The following is a 22,325-nucleotide window of genomic DNA, read 5'->3' as shown; positions in this document are numbered from 1 at the left end:
AGAGCATATTATCAAACCTTCCAACGTAAGAGTGACTTTTGTTTGCATCAATATAGAAATGCAATTTACTAACACAGCTGAACTTATTTTTCTCTTTGGTGCCTTTTACTCCACGGCCCCATTTCGTCCTCCCAGCTGCCCTCGTGGCGTCGCTGCGAGTGGTTTTTTAGCACCTAAGTTGGGACTACCATAGTCAGACGTGCCAAGAGTAAGATAACATGTATAATACGAGGAATTTCACTCGGAATGGACTCTGACGAGTTGAAAAGTTCCGCTTTCTCGTTTCTTAAAACCCCCTTGAAATTGTTTCAAGTGACACCTAATACCACAATAAACGAGAAGAAAGGTGATTAACCAAGGGGCCCGTTTTTATTACTCATATCATATCATCCTATGATAGGACCTAATACTACGTATCATTCTCGATTTATTTTATTCGGCTATACTTGACGCCTGATTTTGGCTAACAACTAGTGTGGGAATAAAATTAATGCAGTTTTTTTCCCCGCTTGATTCTTCTCAAATGACCACCAAATTGAGTTTGAAAATATTTGAAAATAGTACGAGAATAACACACGAAGCTAACAATTTTGTTAGCAGTTCAAGCTGCAGAAATTGTGAAAGACTGTTCATTCTGTGGGTTTGGTAGCCTACAGAACGCATTCCTGAATTCCTGCGCTGTGTTTTTGTTTTTACGTATGCGTTACGTGATGTCGGCTTTCATGACATTTCACGCTAAGATGGTTTTCTTTACATTAATTTCCCTTTCACTGAGCCCATCGCAGAACCGTGCGCCATTTGTTAGCTTTCTTTTTCTGCTGTGTTCCACGAGCGCGAAGGAAAGGCAACGAGTGACGCCACACTATGTCAGCCGAGCTCGCCGACTTATGTGTTGTACAGTTTGATTAAAAGCTTTGTGCTTCAAGCACGATAACTGATGACAGGTCTCTGTGACCGTTTATAGACCTGGCGTGGATCTCCAAGCGTGCAAGCACTTAGTGCTCTCTCTCTCCCATTCTCTCCCACCAAACCGGGCGTGTGCCTGGTCAACCTACCTGCTTTTCCTTGCTTCTCACTCTCTGCATATCAGGCTGTCACTGGAAATGACCCGAACGAGCCGTGACATCTAAACAGCAGCTATCAACTGACTTCATTTTCAGAATTCGAAGGACCTCGAAGGGCCTGAACAAAAGAAAGGCAGTAAAGTGCCTTTTATGCATTTGCCGTCTAGCTGGTCCGTGTTTTGGTTTTTCCTCGACTTCGCACATTTACAGCGCACTCTTGAGATGCGCTGTGCTAAAGAAAGGCCAGCTTGTGGCTCTCCGGACTTTTAGTGAGTTTTTTTCGTTCAACTTGTGCTTAAAAAATACTCGTCGGTTGCTTTAGACGAAGGATAAACTAAAACAATATTTGGGAAATCTCAGGATGTTCATGGTACCGCTGGATGATTTATTTACTTGCCAGGAGGCCGTGTGTTTTCTGCTTGCACCGCGCTCATGTGTTGTTCTTTCCTGCTATGTCAGCGTCGTTTACCGATCACGTCCCGTAGTTCGTTGCAGGCTCACCGAAGAGGACGCCGTAGAGGAAAACGACAAGTCCGAAGCTTTGTACCAAGCCGCAGGCCATCACAGGCAGCGCGCAGAGCAGGGCGCCAGCCACCATCAGAGTCCTGTCCGAGAGCCATATGCCGAGCAACCCGTACAGGGGTCCTGCGATTCAAGATGTACGAGCTGTAGTGTTAGCTAGTGCACGGGTGTAGAGACAATATCCCTAACGTTAAAGAATTTGTGGGCACATATAGTCGTCCCATGTAGAGACGCCCTGCAATGTTTGCCATAAGGCGTAGGGAACGTTAGGACTCCTGACGCTGTTGACAACCAGAATATACACGATGCACGGCCTTCGATGAATCGTGTTGTCAGCCTTTAATTTTCAGGTGCCTTCGTGCACCTACTGACTATAGGTCTTAGTGTTTTCGAGCAATCGCGTAATTCGTGCTGCATGCTTTGCACAGTTACGTCGTTCAAGCTGATAATCCTCGAAACTCACCCTCCAAACGAAATCTCACCTTCCAAACGAGGTTTCGCAGTTATTCAAACAATTTACCGCTCGCTCGGCCTAGTCAAACGTACTTTGAAGCACGCACCTCCCCAGATGCTCGCCCACCGTTCACTTGTTTGTCCAAAAATAGAATATACTTCCGCCATTTGGGATCCAGGTCAGGCATGCCTACCTCATAACATTGAATCCTTGCAGAACCGCGCTGTACCCATTATATTTTCTGATTGCTCACGTCGTTCTAGCACCATGTCGCTGAGAAGTCCAGCTCATTTAGAAAGCAAATAACATCGTCGCAAAATCGAGTATCTTTCACTCTTCCGCAACCTTCATCATCATTCAATTCTTCATGATGACTTCTTTCAGTCTGCTGCAGTCATTGTTCCACGCTGCGATGACCCGTGTAATGTTAAGTGCCAAACGTGCCTCTCCCATTGTTTTGCAAGTTTATTCATACCGCGCACTATACTCCATTGGAATAATCTGCCATCACACATCGGCGCTGAAACTAATATAAGGAAGTGCCAGAAGCTAACGGACACGTAGCAGGTGGACCGACATTAATTTTTTCTTTACAGCGAAGCTGTTAAGGCCTATTTTCTCCACTATCTTGCCCACGTGTAGAAAAATATCCCGAATATAGTGCAATACCGGGCCGACCCGCGGCAGAGGTGAAGCAGGCGTTAAGCACACCCCATACGTGGGCTGATGCCGAAGGTAGCGCAATGCCGGACCCACCCGCGTCGGAGGTGTAGTTTGCCATTAAAGGGCCCACATAGCTTCGCTGGCCATCCTTCTTGAAAGAGTGAAAGGGCTTTCCTTTTTTTTCACGCTTTCTATTAACCGAAATTCATTTTGATCTTATTTAGCGATAATTTACCGTTTCTCCCCATTCTTCTGTTTATTCAGCTTTAGGATCCTTGATAATGTATGCTCTGTACTAATTTTCAATGTAATGTAACCTGAATTCAGTGCACATGTATAATTTTTTTACTTATGTTATGTTGTGCTAGCAGTATGCGTTTCCTTGTAAATTTTCTTAACATTCTTTATTTTTTATTATTGATTATACCACACTGTTGACAATAGTGTTGCGATTTCACTATATGTTTGTTGTTGTTATACTCATCAGTGGCGTAGCCAGAAATAGGGGGGGGGGGCTCAGGTGGCAGCTCGGCCTCCTCCTCATTGAATTTGTCGAGGGATCACATACATTATTAATAACTGCATTGCCATTGCCAAAGATGCGGCAAACGAATTCTTGAACGCTACGCACTGTCAAGACAAGTAAAGTATGTATTTTTTCTTAAAAGAATGTACTCGTATATCTCAAAAACTGTGCCCGAAATAGCTGATATTAATGCTGCCATGTTTCCTGTCTATTTATTAAGTAAAGAAAGTATCACCTGAACTTTAGAGATATATTAGTTTGAGACGAGCAAAGCACTGCATGCCGCTGATATCAACAATATAAAGGCCATGTAATGAACAAGTAGAGGACAAACATTTTAATGAAACCTTGTTAACCTCCCTGCCTTTCTCTCATTTGCATCTATCTCTCTATGTCATTCAAGAACCTTGTTTATATTTTTGTACATATGCAACGACCAGGAAAAAAACCTCAATGACGCTGTCCTTTGTGACAAGGCATTGCGCCGAACCAGCTGTCACGGGTCGTGTATTGTGAGTAATTGCACCGAAATTGTAGTCATAACAGGGAGCACATATAGAAAGCAGGTGTTGTGCAAAATATACGAGGGCGAGTCAAATGAAAGTGAGCCAATGCGAATATATGACAAATGGGGTACTTTATTTAAAAGCAGTCTCAATGAGGATTGGGCATTTGTTCCACTGACTAACGAGTCGAGTGATTCCCGACTAATAAAAATCCTTGGGTTGCTGCTTCAAAAAGTCTGTAACTGAGTCTCTCACGTCATCCTCCGACATGAATATAGTTCCGTTGAGCTGGTTTTTTTCTTCATATGCTCCAAAATGTGGAACTGGGCTGTATGGCGCATGTTGCAGCGTTTCCCACATGAACTTTGCCAGTTTTGTGGTAACCACATCAACGACGTGGGGACGGGCATTGTCGTGGAGCAATATGACCATATTACTCAATTTTCCACATCGTTTGCTCTTGATTGCGACGCGCAGCCGATCCGACGTCTCACAATGTCGGAAACGATTGATAGTCATCCAAGTTTAGCATATTCAACCAATAATGGTCCCTGACGACCGAAAAGAAGTCAACAACACCTTTCCGGCCAAAATGACGGCCTTTGCTTTCCTTGGGGTGGGGAATTCAAACGTTTCCACTGTAAGCTTTGCGGTCGTGTTTAAGGCTCGTAGCAGCAGCACCATGATTCCTCCCCGACCACAAGTGGAGACAAGAAGCCCTCACCCCCATTGTGATACCGGATAAGGTGAATCAAGGCTGCGCCGAACCTCTCCGTCTTCTGGCGGTGGTTCAAAATCTTGGGCATCCATTGCGCACTTAAGAGCTGATAACCGAGGTGTTCATAAATAATGGTGTGACCCAAACCGTGACGGCAGAGGGGCTCGGCCTCTCTGTACCGACGTGGGAGCTGCCCGCATCAGTCCCAGTCTGATCCCTCGGGACCTAAATAATGTTCTTCATACCATACCATACCGAACCGTGACTGATACTCGCACGCCCTGCCGATTCATCGATGCTTATCCTCCGTTCTTGTCTAATCAGCCTTTGCAATTTTGTTGGGGGTAATTGCATGGTGGCTTTGGCCCGCTCTTGGATCGTCTTATTAACCTTCACGTCCTTCTTTGAACCATTTCCTCCAACGCTTCACAGTGCCCAATGAAATGCAATGTTCAACGTACACGGCAGTCATATAGCGACTGATTTATTTTTGGAAAACATCTTCAGGTGTCAAAAACCTCACGACACCACGCTGCATAACGTTTGAAATGTTCACTATGTCACACAACCATGTTCAACGCAGTGTGTGAGAGCATTAAAAGATATTTATCCCGACACCTGTTTGTTACTTTTTTAAATGAGAGATGTCTACGTGCATGCCTCGCAGATAATGAACCGAACGATTATTGCGCGGGGTTGGTTGGCTCACTTTCATTTGGCTCGCCCTCGCACATTAGAAATGCGAAGATACAGCTTGATACCGGAAGTAAAGTCCGCTGCACGTATAAACGAAACCTCGCAACAAGATATTTAAATATACGTATAAGTATCCAATAAATCTACGAATCTAAGAAAAAGTCACTGTATGTAATGCGTCAAACTAGGCAAATAAACATCTTGCGCAACCACCGATTCACAGATCACAGCTCCCCCTCCCTCCACTACCCCTGATGTATCGCGCACGAGAGGAGGCGGCGCGCCTACTCCTTTTCCCCCTTGCGCACACGAGACTGAGCCGCCATCGTCGGCTCACCCATGCCACACCTCACCTTTACGCTTTCACTCGCACATACAGCATGCGGTGCGGGGTCACGATGTTATCGCCACGGAACATGAGGGAGATGGTGACGGCAGGAATGCGCCTGGAGGATCCATATAATTGCTATCGCAATAATATACTAATACCCTAGTTGCACGGGCGTGCTAACCACAGTTAAGACGCACCTCAGTTCCGGCTAACCGAAGTTACACCCAGGTAGACGGAAAGCCTAACTGCGGTTATTCCACTAACCATGGTCGCTGCAAACTGAGGTTGGCCACCAGTATATTGGCCACAATCGAATGCCTACTTTGGGCACCTAATGTGGCTACCGAAGGAATATCGAAGAAAACTCGAGACGTTTGGTCTGCAGAGAACCATATGCATACTGCTCAGTATCCCACACCGGCGAGACAAGACTTTCCGGAGAGTCTGATAGTGTGTTGATTTGGCTTGTCTCGTTGTATGTTCCGAGTTATGACTTTAAAGAGTATATGCACCTTTGGCGTCAAGTGTTTAAAACAAGATTAAACCCACAAAGTTCCAGAATCGAAAATCTAAAGCACGTCTTTGACAATGTCAACGCACCTTTCTCATCAAAAGTTTATGAGAACTCTCTTTCCATAAAGTTTCAGAATTGCAATCCATGCGCTCTGTAGATTCCCCGGCCTCGGCGAGATACCGCGACGAGCCTGCTCTTTATCAAAGCGCCCTGGAAACTTTGTGCTTGGATGGGACTCCTTGCGTTACGGTATGTGACTCCCGGCGCATGGGCCTTGTCGCGAAATCCAGCCCGATTTCGCAACGTTCGTGCTGAAATGTTTTTTCGAACGTGAAAATTACATCCTAGATAAAATCCAGCATATTATTGCCGCCGGGGGTTGTTTTGGTCGGCGGCGCATGCCAGCACGAAAAAAATTCGGGGGGGGGGGCTGAAGCCCCATAAGCCCTTCCCCCCCCTCTCCTGGCTACGCCCCTGATACTCATGTATTGTATTAGCCCAACCTTCTACGTAATACCTTCACTGAGGGCCTGTAGGGAAATTTTTGTATGCATGAAGTGTATACGTAATCCTGAGAAGCAGACAATACATGTCGGTTGTGTATGTTACCTGAGAGCTGCGACATGATGATGGCGACAGTGAGTGGCCACGATGCTTTCTCTCGGTTGACATGAAGCATGTCCATGAAGCCCAAGTACATGATGGACTCCGACCTGATCAGCATCGTGCCGAAGAAGACAAAGACCGCGACTGAGGCCGCCACTGGCCAGCAGGCCCGCGTGTCCGGCAGGGCCATGGTTGCGTCTGCTGGTTCCCACAAGCTGCGGCCGAAATCCCGCTTTCCGAGCACCTTTCGTCCACCTGCGGAGCCAGTATGTGCCTGGGAGCGGTGCGTTTCATGTTATAACGAGGCTGACACGTGGGACAACGCTGCCAAATTTAACGACGATTCATGAGAAAGAAGCCAAGAAAACTACGCGGTACCAGAACTTTACGCTCGGATGTCGCACCCTAACGCGTCTTTGACCATTCAGATGTGGATTTTTAGGGCAGAAATAAATACGGCAATAATTTTATAAGCAAACTACATAACTACAGTTACCCTTGCAATGTACTTGTATCAGTAGCAGAAAGTGGGTTAAATAACTTAATACAGAATGGCACGCACATGAGCAGTAGTGACAATATGAAAAATGTGGTTATTCCGTATTTGCATAACGTATCACACGTGCTAAAGAAACTTGGACGAAAGGTTAAAGTAGGTGTAGTATTTCCCGCTCCGCACAAATTGCTGAGCTTACGCAGTGCCACAGATACGTTTGCCAAAGAACGCGCAGTTTGTAAAAAGTATATTCGGCCCCTTCTAGTGTTACGCGCAAACAATGTTGTGTATCGCCTTCCGTTATCGTGCGGCAACATTTACATTGGTCAGCCAGGGAGACGCCTGAACGATAGGTTAAGAGAACATAACCTAAAAATTGAATCGATACCGGGATGGTCATTTCTCTGTGCATTGCAGTGATTGTGGGTGTAAACCCTTGTTTAAGAAGTTTTGTTTTGTATAGAAATGTAGACAAAGTTACATGAGAAGTTGTTGAAGCTGCTTTGATGGCGAGGGCCACTGATAACTGCATCAGTTTCCCTTCAGTTTCTCTGACTACAAGTGAACTTGCCTTCATGGAAGCGGCCGGTTTTCATGCGTGGTGATTGGAACCTTTTCGGTGTGTGGGTCTACCAGTACGGCGGTTTTCTGGAAATAAACACTCAGTTGAAAGTTAGCGCTCACTCCTGTTGTCTCGCTTTTGCGCATGTCTTCCAGCGCTATGACCCCCATTGCTACATAACATGGTCGCGAACTCAAGCGTTTACCCTCGCGTGGCTATACAAGATCGGACTCGCCGCGACTCCGTTATGTGCGGCTTCTAACACTTTACCTGATGTCGAAGACTATTTGTTGGAGTGTTCTGAAGTTGGTACAGAGCACAAGTTTTGTTTTATGCACGCTAGCGTCTCGGCTCTCTTTCGTGCTGTTGTGAAACGACGTGATGTTTCTTCGTCGGCACCGGACATTCAGGAGTGTCCCGACTCCGCGTCAAGTTTTTAGGTGGCGTAGACTTAGCCAATGGTTGATAGCCCTTGGCAGGTTACGTCGGGGGCGGACGACCTGGCGTGGCACGCGCGGGACGGATCATACGCTGCGGGATCGCGTCTCATTCTACCTCGCTGTGCGCGTCCTTGTGTTCATCCACATCGCGCTGCGCTTCTAAACCGCGTCGAACTTTCCTGAAACCAGGCGCTCGGGCGGAGCATGTCTTGCAAGGCTAGTTCGCCTGCAGCGTACAACGTCTTTCTCCTAAGGATAATTTAGCATCATCTAAGGACATCGATTGGCATAATGAAATAACAGCGCAACGCCGTCACCAGTCTCTGCTGCGTTACGGAAATACAAAACCTCTGCCTTCTTACACCCTTATGAGGCATACTCTGAAAAAAAAAATGATAATGAAAAAGAAAAAAAAATATGCGGATCCCATGCACTGTGGGAATCGATGTAAGTGAAATTTTCTGTGCTGTTTGCTTTGATTCACGATAATTTGTGGGGATGTTGACGGCGAATGTTTAATTTGCTCAACGTTCAATCCAACACGAGACTGGTGAGTTGGTGTTAAACGTTACCTTGCGTGCATAACTGCTGTTTGTCTGCGCAGTACACAGAACGTGCAGGGGGAGGGGTTTGCTTGAGGCGTTGTTGTGCGCCATACTTCATGCCCACTGAGAGTGTTAAGCATATTCATTACTTCACATGGCACATCATATCGTGCAACAAGACTTCAACCTTAATTGAATTAGGGGGTTGTACGTACCAAACACTGTAGGAACGTCGTAGTGCGGGACTCCGGATTAATTTTGACATCGTGGTGTTTTTTAATGTGTCCCTAAATCTAAGTGCACGAGTATTTTTTTATTTCGCGCCCGTCTAAATGGGGCTGCCGCGGTCGGGATCAAATCCGCGACCTTGAGCAATGCCATAGCCACGAAGCAACAGCGGCGGTTGCTTCGTGGTTGCTGTGCCAAACTGTACATTTCTGTGTTCATTTGTTTATTGTTCAGGCTCCTTATTCTTATTGTATCAACTGTTCCTTTTGTAATGAAGAAAGGAGGAGAATGGCATACCGATCATCATCAAGAACAGAGGGCACGAGACCGGCGTTCGAAGACCACCATCTTGCTCTCCGCGCTCACTGTTCCGAGCTACCGCCCGTTTGTTGGACTCGCTCAATAAACATCTTTACATTTGGTGGATCGTGCTGGGTACGCACATCGTCGGCACCCTGGAACTCCGATCCCGCACGTTGCACTCGACCATGCAAGCTGACGCAGCCCAACAGCCGCCACCTCTCCCGGCCGCCGTTTGTCCCGGCCCCGTTCGCCAGCGAGACCCCCCGGTATTTTCGGGTACGGAAGACCAGGACGTCGAGGACTGGCTGTCGTCCTACGAAAAAGTTAGTGGACCCAACAAGTGGGATGACGCTACTAAGTTGAGTACCGCGAACTTTTACTTGGCTGGCGTGGCGAAGCTGTGGTATTCGAACCACGAATCGGAATTTGAAAAATGGTCTGCTTTCAAGGAGGCAATATCTGCCGTTTTCGGTCGCCCTGCCGTGCGGAAGTTACGCGCCGAGCAACGGCTGCGCACACGGGCACAGGAACCGAATGAAACATTTACCGCCTATATTGAGGACGTACTCGATCTCTGCAGGCGCGCCGATGCCTCAATGAGCGAAAGTGCCAAAATACAGCACATCATGAAGGGCGTCGACGACGATGTCTTTCAGATGCTTCTTGCGAAGTCTCCTGGCACAGTGTCTGAAGTGGTAACTCTGTGCCACAGCTACGACGAGTTGAGAAGGCAGCGGGCTCTCACCCGACGTTCATCTCAGACGTACAATCAACCGCTCGCTGCACTGGACATCATGCCTGCCCAGCCATACCTTATCGCACAAATGAAAGAATTTGTGCGTGAGGAGGTGGCCCGTCAGTTGTCTCTCCTGCCGTTTGCTCAGCGTCAGGAGCTCCCACAACAGCAGCAACTGCAGCGTCCAATCCCGTTGGCTCCCGTGCTTCGACACGTCATTCAAGAGCAGATTTCCGAGGCCATGCCGGTGCCCATTCAGCAGCAACCTGTCGCCGCGCCTCTTAGTTACGCTGAGGTAGTAAAGCGGCAGCAGCTTCAACAGCCCTCACCACCCCATGGTGTGATGCTGCAGCCCCGATTCAGCCGTCCGTGACATGGTGTGCTCCCATCCCTGCAAATCCCTGGCGAACGCGCGACAACCGGCCGATCTGTTTTGCGTGCGGTGGCCCTGGTCATATCGCCCGATTCTGCCGCCGTCGCGCGCCAGGATATTCAGACGCCCGTTCACCGAACTACATAGATCGTCCCCGCTCTCGTTATGAAGATCCGGGTCCCCAACCAAGCACGTCTTCACGTGACTATCCGCAACCCACGTCTCGTCGCTCACCTTCACCCCGTCGCCGCTCCTTGTCGCCCATGCGTCGTCGACCAGCCCCTGAAAATGAGGGAAACTAGCCTCCGCAGTTCGTGAGGCAAGAACTGCGCTGTCGAAATGCTCAAGTCCTCGAACTTTGCCGTCGAATATTGTCGAAGTTTTCGTAGAAGGCATCCGTGCATATGCTCTTGTCGATACCGGTGCTGCCGTTTCTGTTATAGACGCCACACTTTGCCGCAAGCTTCGGAAGGTGACCACGCCTCTTGAGATGATGCCCTTACGTACAGCGAATGGAGACCCTGTTCGGCCTATAGCTGCCTGCACTGCTCGACTTATTATAGCTAAAGAACACTACATTGTCGAGCTTATCGTCCTTTCCTCTTGCTCGCACGACATTATACTTGGCTGGGACTTTCTATCGTATAATCACGCCGTTATTGATTGTGCCAGATCTGAACTTGAGCTCTTCCTCTTGTGTGACGAGTCCTACTACCCCGCTCATCAAGCCGCACACAAAATAGTCGTCACAGAAGACACAGAAATTCCGCCGACAGCAGCTGTTTTGCTCCCCGTATTCTGCAACAGCATATGTGATGAAGCTGCATTCTTTGAACCATCATGCCTTCTTCTAAATCGGAAGTCACTTCTTTTGCCTTATTCGACCCTCTCTATTTCGAATGGAACAAGCGCTCTCTACCTCACAAATCCTCTTCCATATCCCATCAGACTGCTTAAAGGTGAATCCCTTGGATGCGTGCAACCCATTGATGTCGGCCAAATTTTTTCCGTGCAGCAAGATTCAGCCCGACGCAACCTCGACGTCATCAGTGCTCTTACCCCTTCTGATGTTCCAGCTGCTGACCTATTCGATTCGTCCATCGCAGACGGACTGTCCCCATTTGAACGCACTGCTCTTCTCCAGCTGCTCTACCAGTTCCGCGACTCCTTCGATGTTGCCCAACGTGCCCTTGGCCGAACTTCTACCATTGTTCACAACATCGACACCGGCTCCAACTCGCCAGTGCGACAACGCCCTTACCGCGTCTCCACCGCGGAACGTCAAGTTATTACCGACCAGGTTGACGATATGCTTAAACGCGACGTTATTCGCCCTTCACAAAGCCCGTGGGCATCCCCTGTGGTTCTCGTTAAAAAAAAGGATGGATCGATTCGCTTCTGCGTGGATTACCGGCGCCTAAACAAGGTCACTCGAAAAGACGTGTACCCTTTACCCAGAATTGACGATGCCCTTGATTGCCTACAAGGTGCCGAGTTTTTTTCGTCGTTAGATTTGCGTTCCGGGTATTGGCAGGTACCTTTAGCAGAGGCCGACCGTTCAAAGACAGCCTTCGTCACGCCTGACAGTCTATATGAATTCAATGTCATGCCCTTCGGCCTCTGCAATGCGCCTGCCACCTTCGAACGCATGATGGACTCGCTTCTGCGGGGTTTGAAGTGGCACATGTGTCTCTGCTATCTCGACGACATTGTTGTCTTTGCGCCAGATTTCGCAACCCATCTAGAACGCCTCAACCATGTCCTGACGTGTCTGAAAACCGCTCAGCTGCAACTAAATCTCAAGAAGTGCCGTTTTGCTGCGCGAAAACTTACAATTCTTGGTCACGTTGTATCAAAGGATGGTGTGCTTCCGGACCCAGCTAAATAACGTGCCGTGACTGACTTCCCCAAACCGACGACTCTAAAGCAGTTACGAAGCTTCATAGGGTTATGTTCCTACTTTCGTCGGTTTGTGCGCAACTTCGCCTCTATAATTGCGCCTTTGACCCAACTACTAAGCAGCGCCTCCAATATCTCGTCATGGTCTTCTGAGTGTGACCAAGCCTTCTCCACCCTTCGCCGTCTCCTGACGTCACCACCTATACTGCGCCACTACGATCCTACGGCCGCAACTGAGGTGCACACAGACGCCAGCGGTGTCGGCCTCGGTGCTGTTCTCGCGCAACGAAAGCCTGGGTTCGCAGAGTATGTCGTCGCATACGCCAGCAGAACGCTCACCAAGGCTGAATCAAACTATAGCGTCACCGAGAAAGAATGCTTGGCAATAGTCTGGGCGCTTGTCAAGTTCCGCCCTTACTTATATGGCCGCACGTTTGATGTAGTTACGGACCATCATGCATTATGTTGGTTGTCTTCGTTGAAGGATCCGTCAGGTCGCCTTGCCCGCTGGGCTCTTCGACTTCAAGAGTTTGACATCCGCGTTATATATCGTTCCGGACGCAAGCATGCCGATTCTGATGCACTGTCGCGGTCACCACTATCCACCGAAACTGCGTCCATATCCACTATAGACCTTCCATTGTCAGCTCTTGACGTCGCCACCGTCTCCTCTGCACAGCGCCACGATCCCTGGATCGCTTCGCTTCTTGACATTTTATCCGGGGCACCCACTCTTTCGACCACTCGAACTCTGCGACGCCAAGCTTCGCACTTCAGCATCCGTGATGGCCTCTTGTACCGGCGCAACTACTCGCCAGATGGTAGGAAGTGGCTCCTAGTTATCCCTCGAACGCTTCGCTCTACAATCTGCGCTTCCTTTCACTCCGACCCGCAGTGTGCTCACGGAGGTGTCTTCAAGACCTATGAACGCTTACGGAAAAGGTACTACTGGCGCGGAATGTTTCGCTTTGTCCGCAAGTTCATTCGCGGCTGCCACGAGTGTCAGCGACGAAAAAAACCACCGCATCCTGCCGCAGGTTCATTGCAGCCCCTTCCATGCCCAGAACGCCCATTCGACCGCGTTGGAATTGACCTTTATGGACCTTTACCTTTGACCACGGCCGGAAACCGATGGGCTATCATTGCTGTCGACCACCTTACACGATACGCCGAAACCGCTGCTCTTCCCACGGCGACAGCACAGGACGTCGCCTCTTTCATCCTGAGGCGTTTTGTGCTTCGGCATGGTCCTCCTCGCGAACTCCTCAGTGACCGTGGCCGCGTATTTCTCTCCGATGCAATTCAAGCACTTCTCCACCAGTGCAAAATTGTACATCGGACGTGTACTGCCTACCACCCTCAGACGAACGGTCTCACTGAGCGGTTTAATCGGACTCTGGGCGACATGCTTGCGACACATGTTGCATCTGATCAATCAAACTGGGACCTGGTTCTCCCATTTGCGACATACGCGTATAACACCGCTACGCAAGTCACAACCGGGTTTTCCCCCTTCTTCCTTTTGTACGGTCGCCAGCCGACGCACACTATCGACACGTTGCTGCCATACGCACCAGATACCTCAGAGTGCACGCCCGTGTCAGCAGCGGCCCGTTACGCTGAAGATTGCCGACAACTAGCCAAGCGCTTTACTACAGCCGACCAACAACGCCAGAAAAACGCCCGCGATGATGATCACTCTCCGGCCGCAACATTCGCTCCTGGAGCACTTGTGTGGCTGCTTGTACCACCCTGCGCCCCTGGCTTGTCGTCCAAACTGCTCCCAAATTATCATGGTCCCTACCGCATCGTCGAGCGTACTTCCCCCGTAAACTATGTCATTGAGCCTCTTACGCTGCAAGGCGACCGTCGTCGACGTGGACGTGATGTTGTTCACGTAAACCGCCTCAAGCCGTACTTCGACCATATTGTACCCACCTGTTAGATCGCCAGGATGGCTCCACCTTTCTCGACGGGGGCAATTGTAATGAAGAAAGGAGGAGAATGGCATACCGATCATCATCAAGAACAGAGGGCACGAGACCGGCGTTCGAAGACCACCATCTTGCTCTCCGCGCTCACTGTTCCGAGCTACCGCCCGTTTGTTGGACTCGCTCAATAAACATCTTTACACTTTGATCAAATTTAGCTCTGTAATATGCACCTCCCCTATGTAATGTGCAAACCGTGAGGACAAAACAAACAAACAGACAAATAAACAAACAAACAAACAAACGACCGACCGACCGACCGACCGACCGACCGACCGACCGACCGACCGACCGACCGACCTGCAGCAGCAGGCATAAAAACTTGACTTTAAAAATATGGGGCACAATACCGAGGTTCCTAGAGAAGCACTCAAGCTCCAAGAGTCGTGTACAGTTGGGCTACTTCGCGTTATCACTGAGAGGTGTACTGACATGCGGCTTCAGTAACACGTACGTGATAAGGTTGGCACAAAAGTGGAGCGGTACACTTCAAAGCTTCTTAAAGCCTGCGGTTCCTTGCTTTCAGCTTGTGCTCCAGAGTTACGCCGATATGCTAAATGTGGGACCGCGTGTGAACGCACGTGATGGAACAAGCGATAGGGTGATGACTGTTTCTATCGTGAGCCACAGAGTTTCATGCAAAAATGCATCGATTACGACCCGGCATGTATTAACGCGATAGCGTTAAGGAGCTCGTGTCGCAGAAAAGCCGGTGTCGTCGGCGTCGGGTGTCGGCGTCGGCGGCGTTGACCGTGAGCGATAAATCACGGCAGGCGCTTCATAAATAAAAAGCAACTTCCAAGATTGGCCCGGTGGGAATCGAACCCAGGTCTCCGGAGTGTGAGACGGAGACGCTACCACTCAGCCACGAGTTCGATGCTTCCAAGCGGTGCAAACGCGCCTCTAGTGAATGCGGTGTTGCCTTCGAAACGAGCCGTGGAAAGTTATACTGCGGTGTATATCGGTAATTATGAACATGTAACGTACAGAAGTCACAATTACACGAGTTGCGAAGTGCGTTTCCGCTGCATTTCTTCTGCGCTTTCCGCACACGCAGAGCCATCTTGCGGCAAACACAGAAGACCCCCTCCTCTCAATGTACGGCGCTGCCCCGACAGGAGGCGCGCCGCGCGCGCATTGGGACCGCTGCCAGGCGCGTCGCGGGACTCCCTCTCCCCTGACGACGCTTCGCCGTGCTTCCGGTTTAGATTACTATCTATCTCTCTGCCCGTGCCGATCACGACGTTTGGCTGGCGTAGATCGTTTCCCCTCCGAGACACCGAGTTCTTTGGTTCGTTTCGTTCGCTCAGGCGCACGTTTCGTTGCCGCGCCCAACGCTGCGTTGCTCGACGCTCACCGCGTGATAGGTGGGCGCTAAGTCCGATGCGGGGCGCATCGTAAGTGATTGCTGTGCCGTAGCGCATTGTCTTATACCCCTTGGCGGGTCGACGGGAACGCTGTCGCGTCCCACTCTTGAAGGCGAAGCTTAAGCGTCCTCCAATTTTTATTATTAATAAAATGTGTTCTTCTTGTGAATGGTACTGGCTGGGCACAACGATCCCCCATTGCAGGCAGGGCAAACGTGTGGGCTCTTTTCATGCTAATCCGCGTGCGCTGTAGATTTGCCATGCGTATTGTCAACTGGCCGAAACCTTTGCAAATTACGCCGGTCACATTTTTGCTCAAAAATAACGTACAGCGCAAAGGACAAGGACAGTGATAGACGACATACACAGCGCTGACTTCCAACAAGATTTTATTGCGTCGCCACATCGTGTGTATATATACAAGAAGAGGCATGCGCAGAAAATATACGACAGTCACAGGGGGTGTCCTCACAGCAAGTCATTGAACTAAGAACATGGTCACCAAAAAAATTAAGCATTACGATTACTATCTGTTTAGAAACGCGATTTCACCAGGGGTCAGCGCAATTGAGGGCGCACTAACGCACATACTGCCAAGTTTTCTGATGAAATCAGCTTCCCGATTTCCCTGGTGAGCTGTGAGCAGTGTCTCGCTAAAACTTGCGCATCTTCAAAGAATGGCACGCAGCCGCAGTCCCGGCAATGAATGCCCAAGTGGCCTTGTACAGTGTTGCGGACGTTGTTACAATGCTCTCTTAGTCGGTCGATTAAGCACCTGCCCGTCTGTCCTACATATTTACTGCCGCAAGACAGGGGAATTTGGTAGACTACATTAGTTGTGCACGTCAGGAACCGTTTTCTGTGCCCTACAGAACAACAACTCTGATGCGATTTAGGCGCGTTTACACGCTTACAGAGCTTTGCCAATTTTTCCGGGGCTGAGAAAACGACTGTGATCCCTGCACGCTGCCCTATTTTCTTCAGCCTATGGGATACATCATGCACATATGGCAGCACTGCAAACCTGCGTCTTTCAGCCCGCTGGTTCCCTGATTGAGCCCTGATTCCCTGATATTCATGGTCACCTAGCCGCGTCCTCTGTTGTCAAGGTGTGCAGGTTTGTGGACGACTACCTGATATTTATTGATTGCACTAATCCCGCTTTTGAGCCTGCTGTTTCTGAAGTCTTGGATATCTTTAAGAAAGAGCTGGAGCCTCTAGAACTTACGCATGAGGTCCCTATCGATGATACCTTGCGCTTTCTAGATCTCAGGATGAGCCTTGCTAACAAACATGTGTGCTGGTGCTTCGAACCGAGAAGTAAGAAGCCACTCTTGCCCTTTAACTCCGCACACTCAAAACTCGTTAAACGAGGTATTATAAAGCTATGTCTCATTAACAGCCTCAATAAATCGTGCCCGCACCAGATGCAGTCTTGCTGCTCAGGTTGATCGTCTTTCTTGGGCTGGTTACCCAATGGCTTTAATTTCAGCCATAGCGGAAGAGCTTCTGAGGCGCACAAAACGTGATGATCCCGCTCCATCAGGGAACCAGCGGGCTGAAAGACGCAGGTTTGCAGTGCTGCCATATGTGCATGATGTATCCCATAGGCTGAAGAAAATAGGGCAGCGTGCAGGGATCACAGTCGTTTTCTCAGCCCCAGAAAAATTGGCAAAGCTCTGTAAGCGTGTAAACGCGCCTAAATCGCATCAGAGTTGCTGTTCTGTCGGGCACAGAAAACGGTTTGTGACGTGCACAACTAATGTAGTCTACCAAATTCCCCTGTCTTGCGGCTGTAAATATGTAGGACAGACGGGCAGGTGCTTAAACGACCGACTAAGAGAGCATTGTAACAACGTCCGCAACACTGTACAAGGCCACTTGGGCATTCATAGCCGGGACTGCGGCTGCGTGCCATTCTTTGAAGATACGCAAGTTTTAGCGAGACACTGCTCACAGCTCACCAGGGAAATTGTGGAAGCTGATTTCATCAGAAAACTTGGCAGTATGTGCGTTAGTGCGCCCTCAATTGCGCTGACCCCTGGTGAAATCACGTTTCTAAACAGATAGTAATCGTAATGCTTAATTTTTTTGGTGACCATGTTCTTAGTTCAATGACTTGCTGTTAGGACACCCCCTGTGACTGTCGTATATTTTCTGCGCATGCCTCTTCTTGTATATATACACACGATGTGGCGACGCAATAAAATCTTGTTGGAAGTCAGCGCTGTGTATGTCGTCTATCACTGTCCTTGTCCTTTGCGCTGTACGTTATTTTTGATCATGAATTACCAACTAGCCCAAGCAACCACCCTAGTTCACATTTTTGCGCTGCCTTCGGCTCTGGATAGCATTTACAAAGGATCACTTATTCCTCATTGGAATTGGTGCCGCGCCTACTGCGGTAAATAGAGTCAAACACCAAGGACCATGGGTCATTGTTCCTTTTATGACGCTGAGCGCGGTCTCGTTCGGATGTAATTAAGCAGGTCCATGGGCTCAAGCCTTTTTCGGAAGCAAAGATTCATAAAACATGGCCGTGGTGTCGCTAGCGGAGAGAAATCCATGACAACATTACTGCAACTCTCGCAGTCGTCAGGTCTCTGCGACCGCTTATAGACTCGATGCGCGTCTTCACGTGTGCGCTCAACTCTTTGCTCTGTATTCACCATTAAGTATCTTTTCTCGTCCCTTCATTACCTTCGGCATTGCAGGGTAGAGGAAACTGCACTGTGCACCTGATTAACCTCCCTGTCTTTCCTTTCTTCAATTTCTGATCGTGCCCAGTCGGGAGTCGCATGCCTCCACTACGAGATGAATGTTGGTTAACAGAGCCCCGCAAAGTGTGCAGATTGTTTTGTGACGAGTTACCTTTAAGCATATTAAACCAAAGTTCACAACGTATGATGATGCAATCAAGCAATGAAGTAAAACGCTCATGGAAAGTTAGCCAAGGATGAACACTCGCGCAGAAGGTGTTGTTGCTAGAGCAACGAAACTGCCTGACATTTAGGCCCCCTTTTTCGGAAGCCAGCTTGTTGAGCTATTGATTGCATGTGGCATGTTGCATAAAGTGTTAATATGTCTGCTTGGTTCCAGTCATTAAATCACGTGCGAGAGCGCAGTGCTAGCAAGCGCACTGCGCTCTTACATTTTTTTGAACGATGACTTGTCATTGAAGCAAAGTGTAATGGGGGAGAAGCGTACTATGCTAGTTAGGAAAGATGGTCAAGAGCAGCCTGCTGTTGAGCGGTCACTTGCGGCGTGGCACGAAACCAAAAACTGCAGTAAGGCAATACGACGAATAACATCACTGCAGGACAAATATTTGTTTAGTGGATAACACGTACCATTACAAAGGCAACTGTGCAAGTTTGTGCAGTCTTTGCACTTAGAATATATCGTCGATGCACTATTCGTATATTGTCTTTTCCCTCTTATTTACGTGTAAACGAGATAAGCCAAATATCGCTTCTCGTTTGGGGGAACGCTTACAGCGCCGTTAGAAGTTAGCAAACGACAACTAGAACACGACAAATGCCGAGAAAAAGAAAGGAGAAGTCTTAAGGCTCTTCCTCTGGCTATTATGCAAAGTACTTCACACACGCCTTGACAAATATAAGCCCTCTTGCTGAAATGTTGGCTGCGGACTAAGTTTTATTTATCTCTACTTCAGTTCTAGCTTCTTGATTGAATGATATCAGAAATAGCATGTTATGGTTATCATGGCCAACGCACGCACATCATAGATTGGCATAAAGTAACAAAGAAATAGAGACACGGCGATCATCATTCGAGCAGTAACGTCCAGGAGGGTCACAACAGAGACAAAATGGCGGTACTCAGTCTTTTGCTGGTGGTACTCGTATTCTTTCTCCTGTGCTCTGGAACGACTGGCGCATCAGGACATGGCGCCTATTTCTCACCGAAGGCTTTCATTCCAGAGCAGACAGGCCATCGTCAGCTTACATTGTGAAATATGTCCGCTTACTGATTGCTTCTGCCTGAGACAACGCGTTGCGCGTGCTCCGTTCGCTTTGAAGCGCTGTAGCGAGCCCTTGGACGTCGCTTACAGCCCGTCCGGCGACTGTAGTTGTGTACACAGCAGTTGGAAGCCCGTTATCGGGAAGGTTCCTCGTGCCTTGCTCTTCAGTAGCGGTTTCGGCCACCCGGTTTCGGCGAATGTAGAGCACAATGATCCCACACGATGAGTTCCTAAAGCTACAGTGCATATCTGTCTACGGAAGGATGCCTTTGGGTCTTTTTTATTGCACATGGTAAGGATTAAATTTGACCTCAAGGACTGTCCTGACGTGGATGGTAAGGCAGTCCCAATGAAAACTGCCTGCAGTTGAAATAAACATTTCTGCAGCCCAGCATATTTCGGTGTAGCGTAAAACAAATTCAGACACACATTCCTGTTCGGTTACACAGGGAACGCAGGAACGTTGTTTCGAGAAGCCAATGTAGTTAACTGATCAACGTTTAACAGAATAAATCAGTTTTGTTGAAAGAACTGGACAACCTCTAGTGATTATAGGACTCAGAATTTTGCGTCAGAACCCTCAACGCCCACACACACAAAAAAGAAAAAGAAAATATTTAAGTTCCTGAGTTCAATATGCTGAAATAGTATAACTTACAGTGCGAATGAAAGCTCCAGCAACAGTTGCAAGTCAGCGAGTCCTGCTAGTCCAAGTCTCCAGTCGGCCAATGAAATCTGTGTATAGAAAGGATGAAGCCTGATCCCTGACTCATCGTTTCCGGCATATGCTGCCGTACTGTGGCGGAGCGTCTGACAAAAGAAGGGTCGCAGAGCAGCGCCTCAAGTGATTACACTGTCCTTGTATCGGGTTTGCCGCTGATAGACGGTACAAGTTACAACGCCTGCATACCTTCATTCACCTTCGGTCGGTCTATACTGGCGTCACCGCAATGCTGACAATACTGGCATGAGCCGCTAAGTGAACGGGAGATGGCACGAAGCGCGCCAACCGTGTACGCGGGCCGGATGGTGGGATTTCTGCTGCTCTGAAGGAGCAGCGCTATTGCGACGCGGGTCCGCTATCGCACTCCAACCCACGCTACCCGCGGGCAGGCGCGCAAGAGTCGCCTGCGATCTAGAGTAAACAGACAAAGGTGACTGCGCTGACAAGACCAACGATGACCGAGCGATGAGATTGCAGAACGATAATGACACATACCGCATTGAGCGGAGTATCGCCGGTCACCGAGCAGAGAATGGTTCAATGTCAAGCGATTTGGAAGTGATCACAAGATGAGGTATATGCTGGATCGAAACGGCTAACCGGCCGAGCTTCGTCCGTTTCGCGCTGTTTGGTTTCTAAGCAGATGAAGGTGTAATAGCGGCGAATTTATCCCCGATGGTGGTAGATAAGTTACGTTCCCTGCCGTTTATGTGCAGCGACGTTCAGGAAAGGCAAATTTGAGGTTGCAGATGCAAAAAGAAAAAGAGAAAAAATCTAGAAACTGGAGCGAATCTCGTTCATACGTACTTTACAACGAGCACAACGAGGGGCATGGATAAGTGTGTAAACAGAACATGCACTATGGTACGAAGATCCTGTGCGATAATTCCTTAGAAAAAGACACCAACGTTAACAGTTATCTTTCCCTTCGTCATGTGATTCTTGAATCCAATATGCAACCACTACTTACGGTGAAGAGAAGCAGTCACCTCCTCTTGAAAGAAGCAGATGCTGAGCTTTATTAATGTCTTTCGGTGATTCTTGGCATGAGATGCTTCTAAGACATCCTCTCGTGAAAAAGAAATGGTTAGAAAATTATAGCTTAGTAATTGACCATGAACATAACTAGAGCAGCCTGACTACACTTAACGGACACTAACTAGAAACACTATATTAATTGCTTTATACCGGTATAGCACTCTATCATAATTTTATCAATGTTTTTTTTCGCTCACAGAGCTCAATTATACGAGAGAAAATTGGCCAAATTTTCCTTCTTTGAATTTCGCGTTCGAATTCGATGGCGTCAGTGTGACTTCATGGAATTCGCGGCATTTTCATGTGCTTAGGCAGTTTCTGGAGTGTGCAGGGCGCAAGTCTTTATTACAATAAAGAAAGAAGGAATGTTGATAAATGAGTTCGCGGTGTCATGCATAGCTATTAAATATGTTTTATGCCAAATTACAGAAAAATATAAAGCCAGAAAGTGCCACCGAAGCGATAAAGAAGAAGGGGTACTGGCTCAAAGTAATGCATGTATCGCACGGTCAATCTGCGCTGATAACTGGTTCAAAAACGCTTTCGTAAGTCGCTAAGTTTAGCTTGCCTGACTGCTTCATCGTCTCTGCGCACGTGATAAGGGATTCGTTGTTCGTGAACAATGATGTCTGAAGTGTAAATATTTGCGCGGATGTGAGGTGATAAGTAACCATGCACATGTGTCCATGTATCCATTACGGTCCCCACACGGTTTGCCGTCAGCAGAGAAGCACAATGCACACGAATGAAAATTTAATCTAGAAGCTCAAATATACAACAAAATAATGGTAAACAACAAGACAGCACTTTCCAAACCCATCGATGATCAAAGTGACATGAGCGGTGCGTGTCAGCCAACATGCTATGTTGCGAGGTCGATAAGGGCCACTTCTGAGCAATACGACGACTGCCAATTTTAAATACTTCTTTTTCACTTTGAGCGAGAAATGCTCAAGTAAATCTCTATCACAAATGCGTCAATCACCGCATTTATCTCGAGCAAACAAAGCGATTCTTTGGTGGCTTTGTGCGTGCGCG

General features: G+C 48.4%; 1 protein-coding gene across 2 annotated transcripts in view; it reads right to left on the bottom strand.

Moving 5' to 3' along the window:
• The window catches only part of LOC135906994 (uncharacterized), a 91,101-nt gene that overhangs the window by 14,454 nt on the left and 54,322 nt on the right, over nt 1-22,325 (bottom strand). For both annotated transcript variants that reach the window (XM_070531547.1, XM_070531548.1), the window contains 2 exons: nt 6,604-6,855; nt 1,566-1,709 (listed from right to left, as the gene is read on the bottom strand). In XM_070531547.1, coding sequence (XP_070387648.1) covers nt 1,566-1,709; nt 6,604-6,855 — 396 coding nt within the window. The remainder of the gene's footprint in view (nt 1-1,565; nt 1,710-6,603; nt 6,856-22,325) is intronic.

This window comes from Dermacentor albipictus, chromosome 1 (assembly GCF_038994185.2).
Source record: "Dermacentor albipictus isolate Rhodes 1998 colony chromosome 1, USDA_Dalb.pri_finalv2, whole genome shotgun sequence".
Classification (NCBI taxonomy): Eukaryota; Metazoa; Arthropoda; class Arachnida; order Ixodida; family Ixodidae; genus Dermacentor; species Dermacentor albipictus.
The sequence above is the reverse complement of the archived record's forward strand: the minus strand, read 5'-3'. Positions and strand labels throughout refer to the sequence as shown.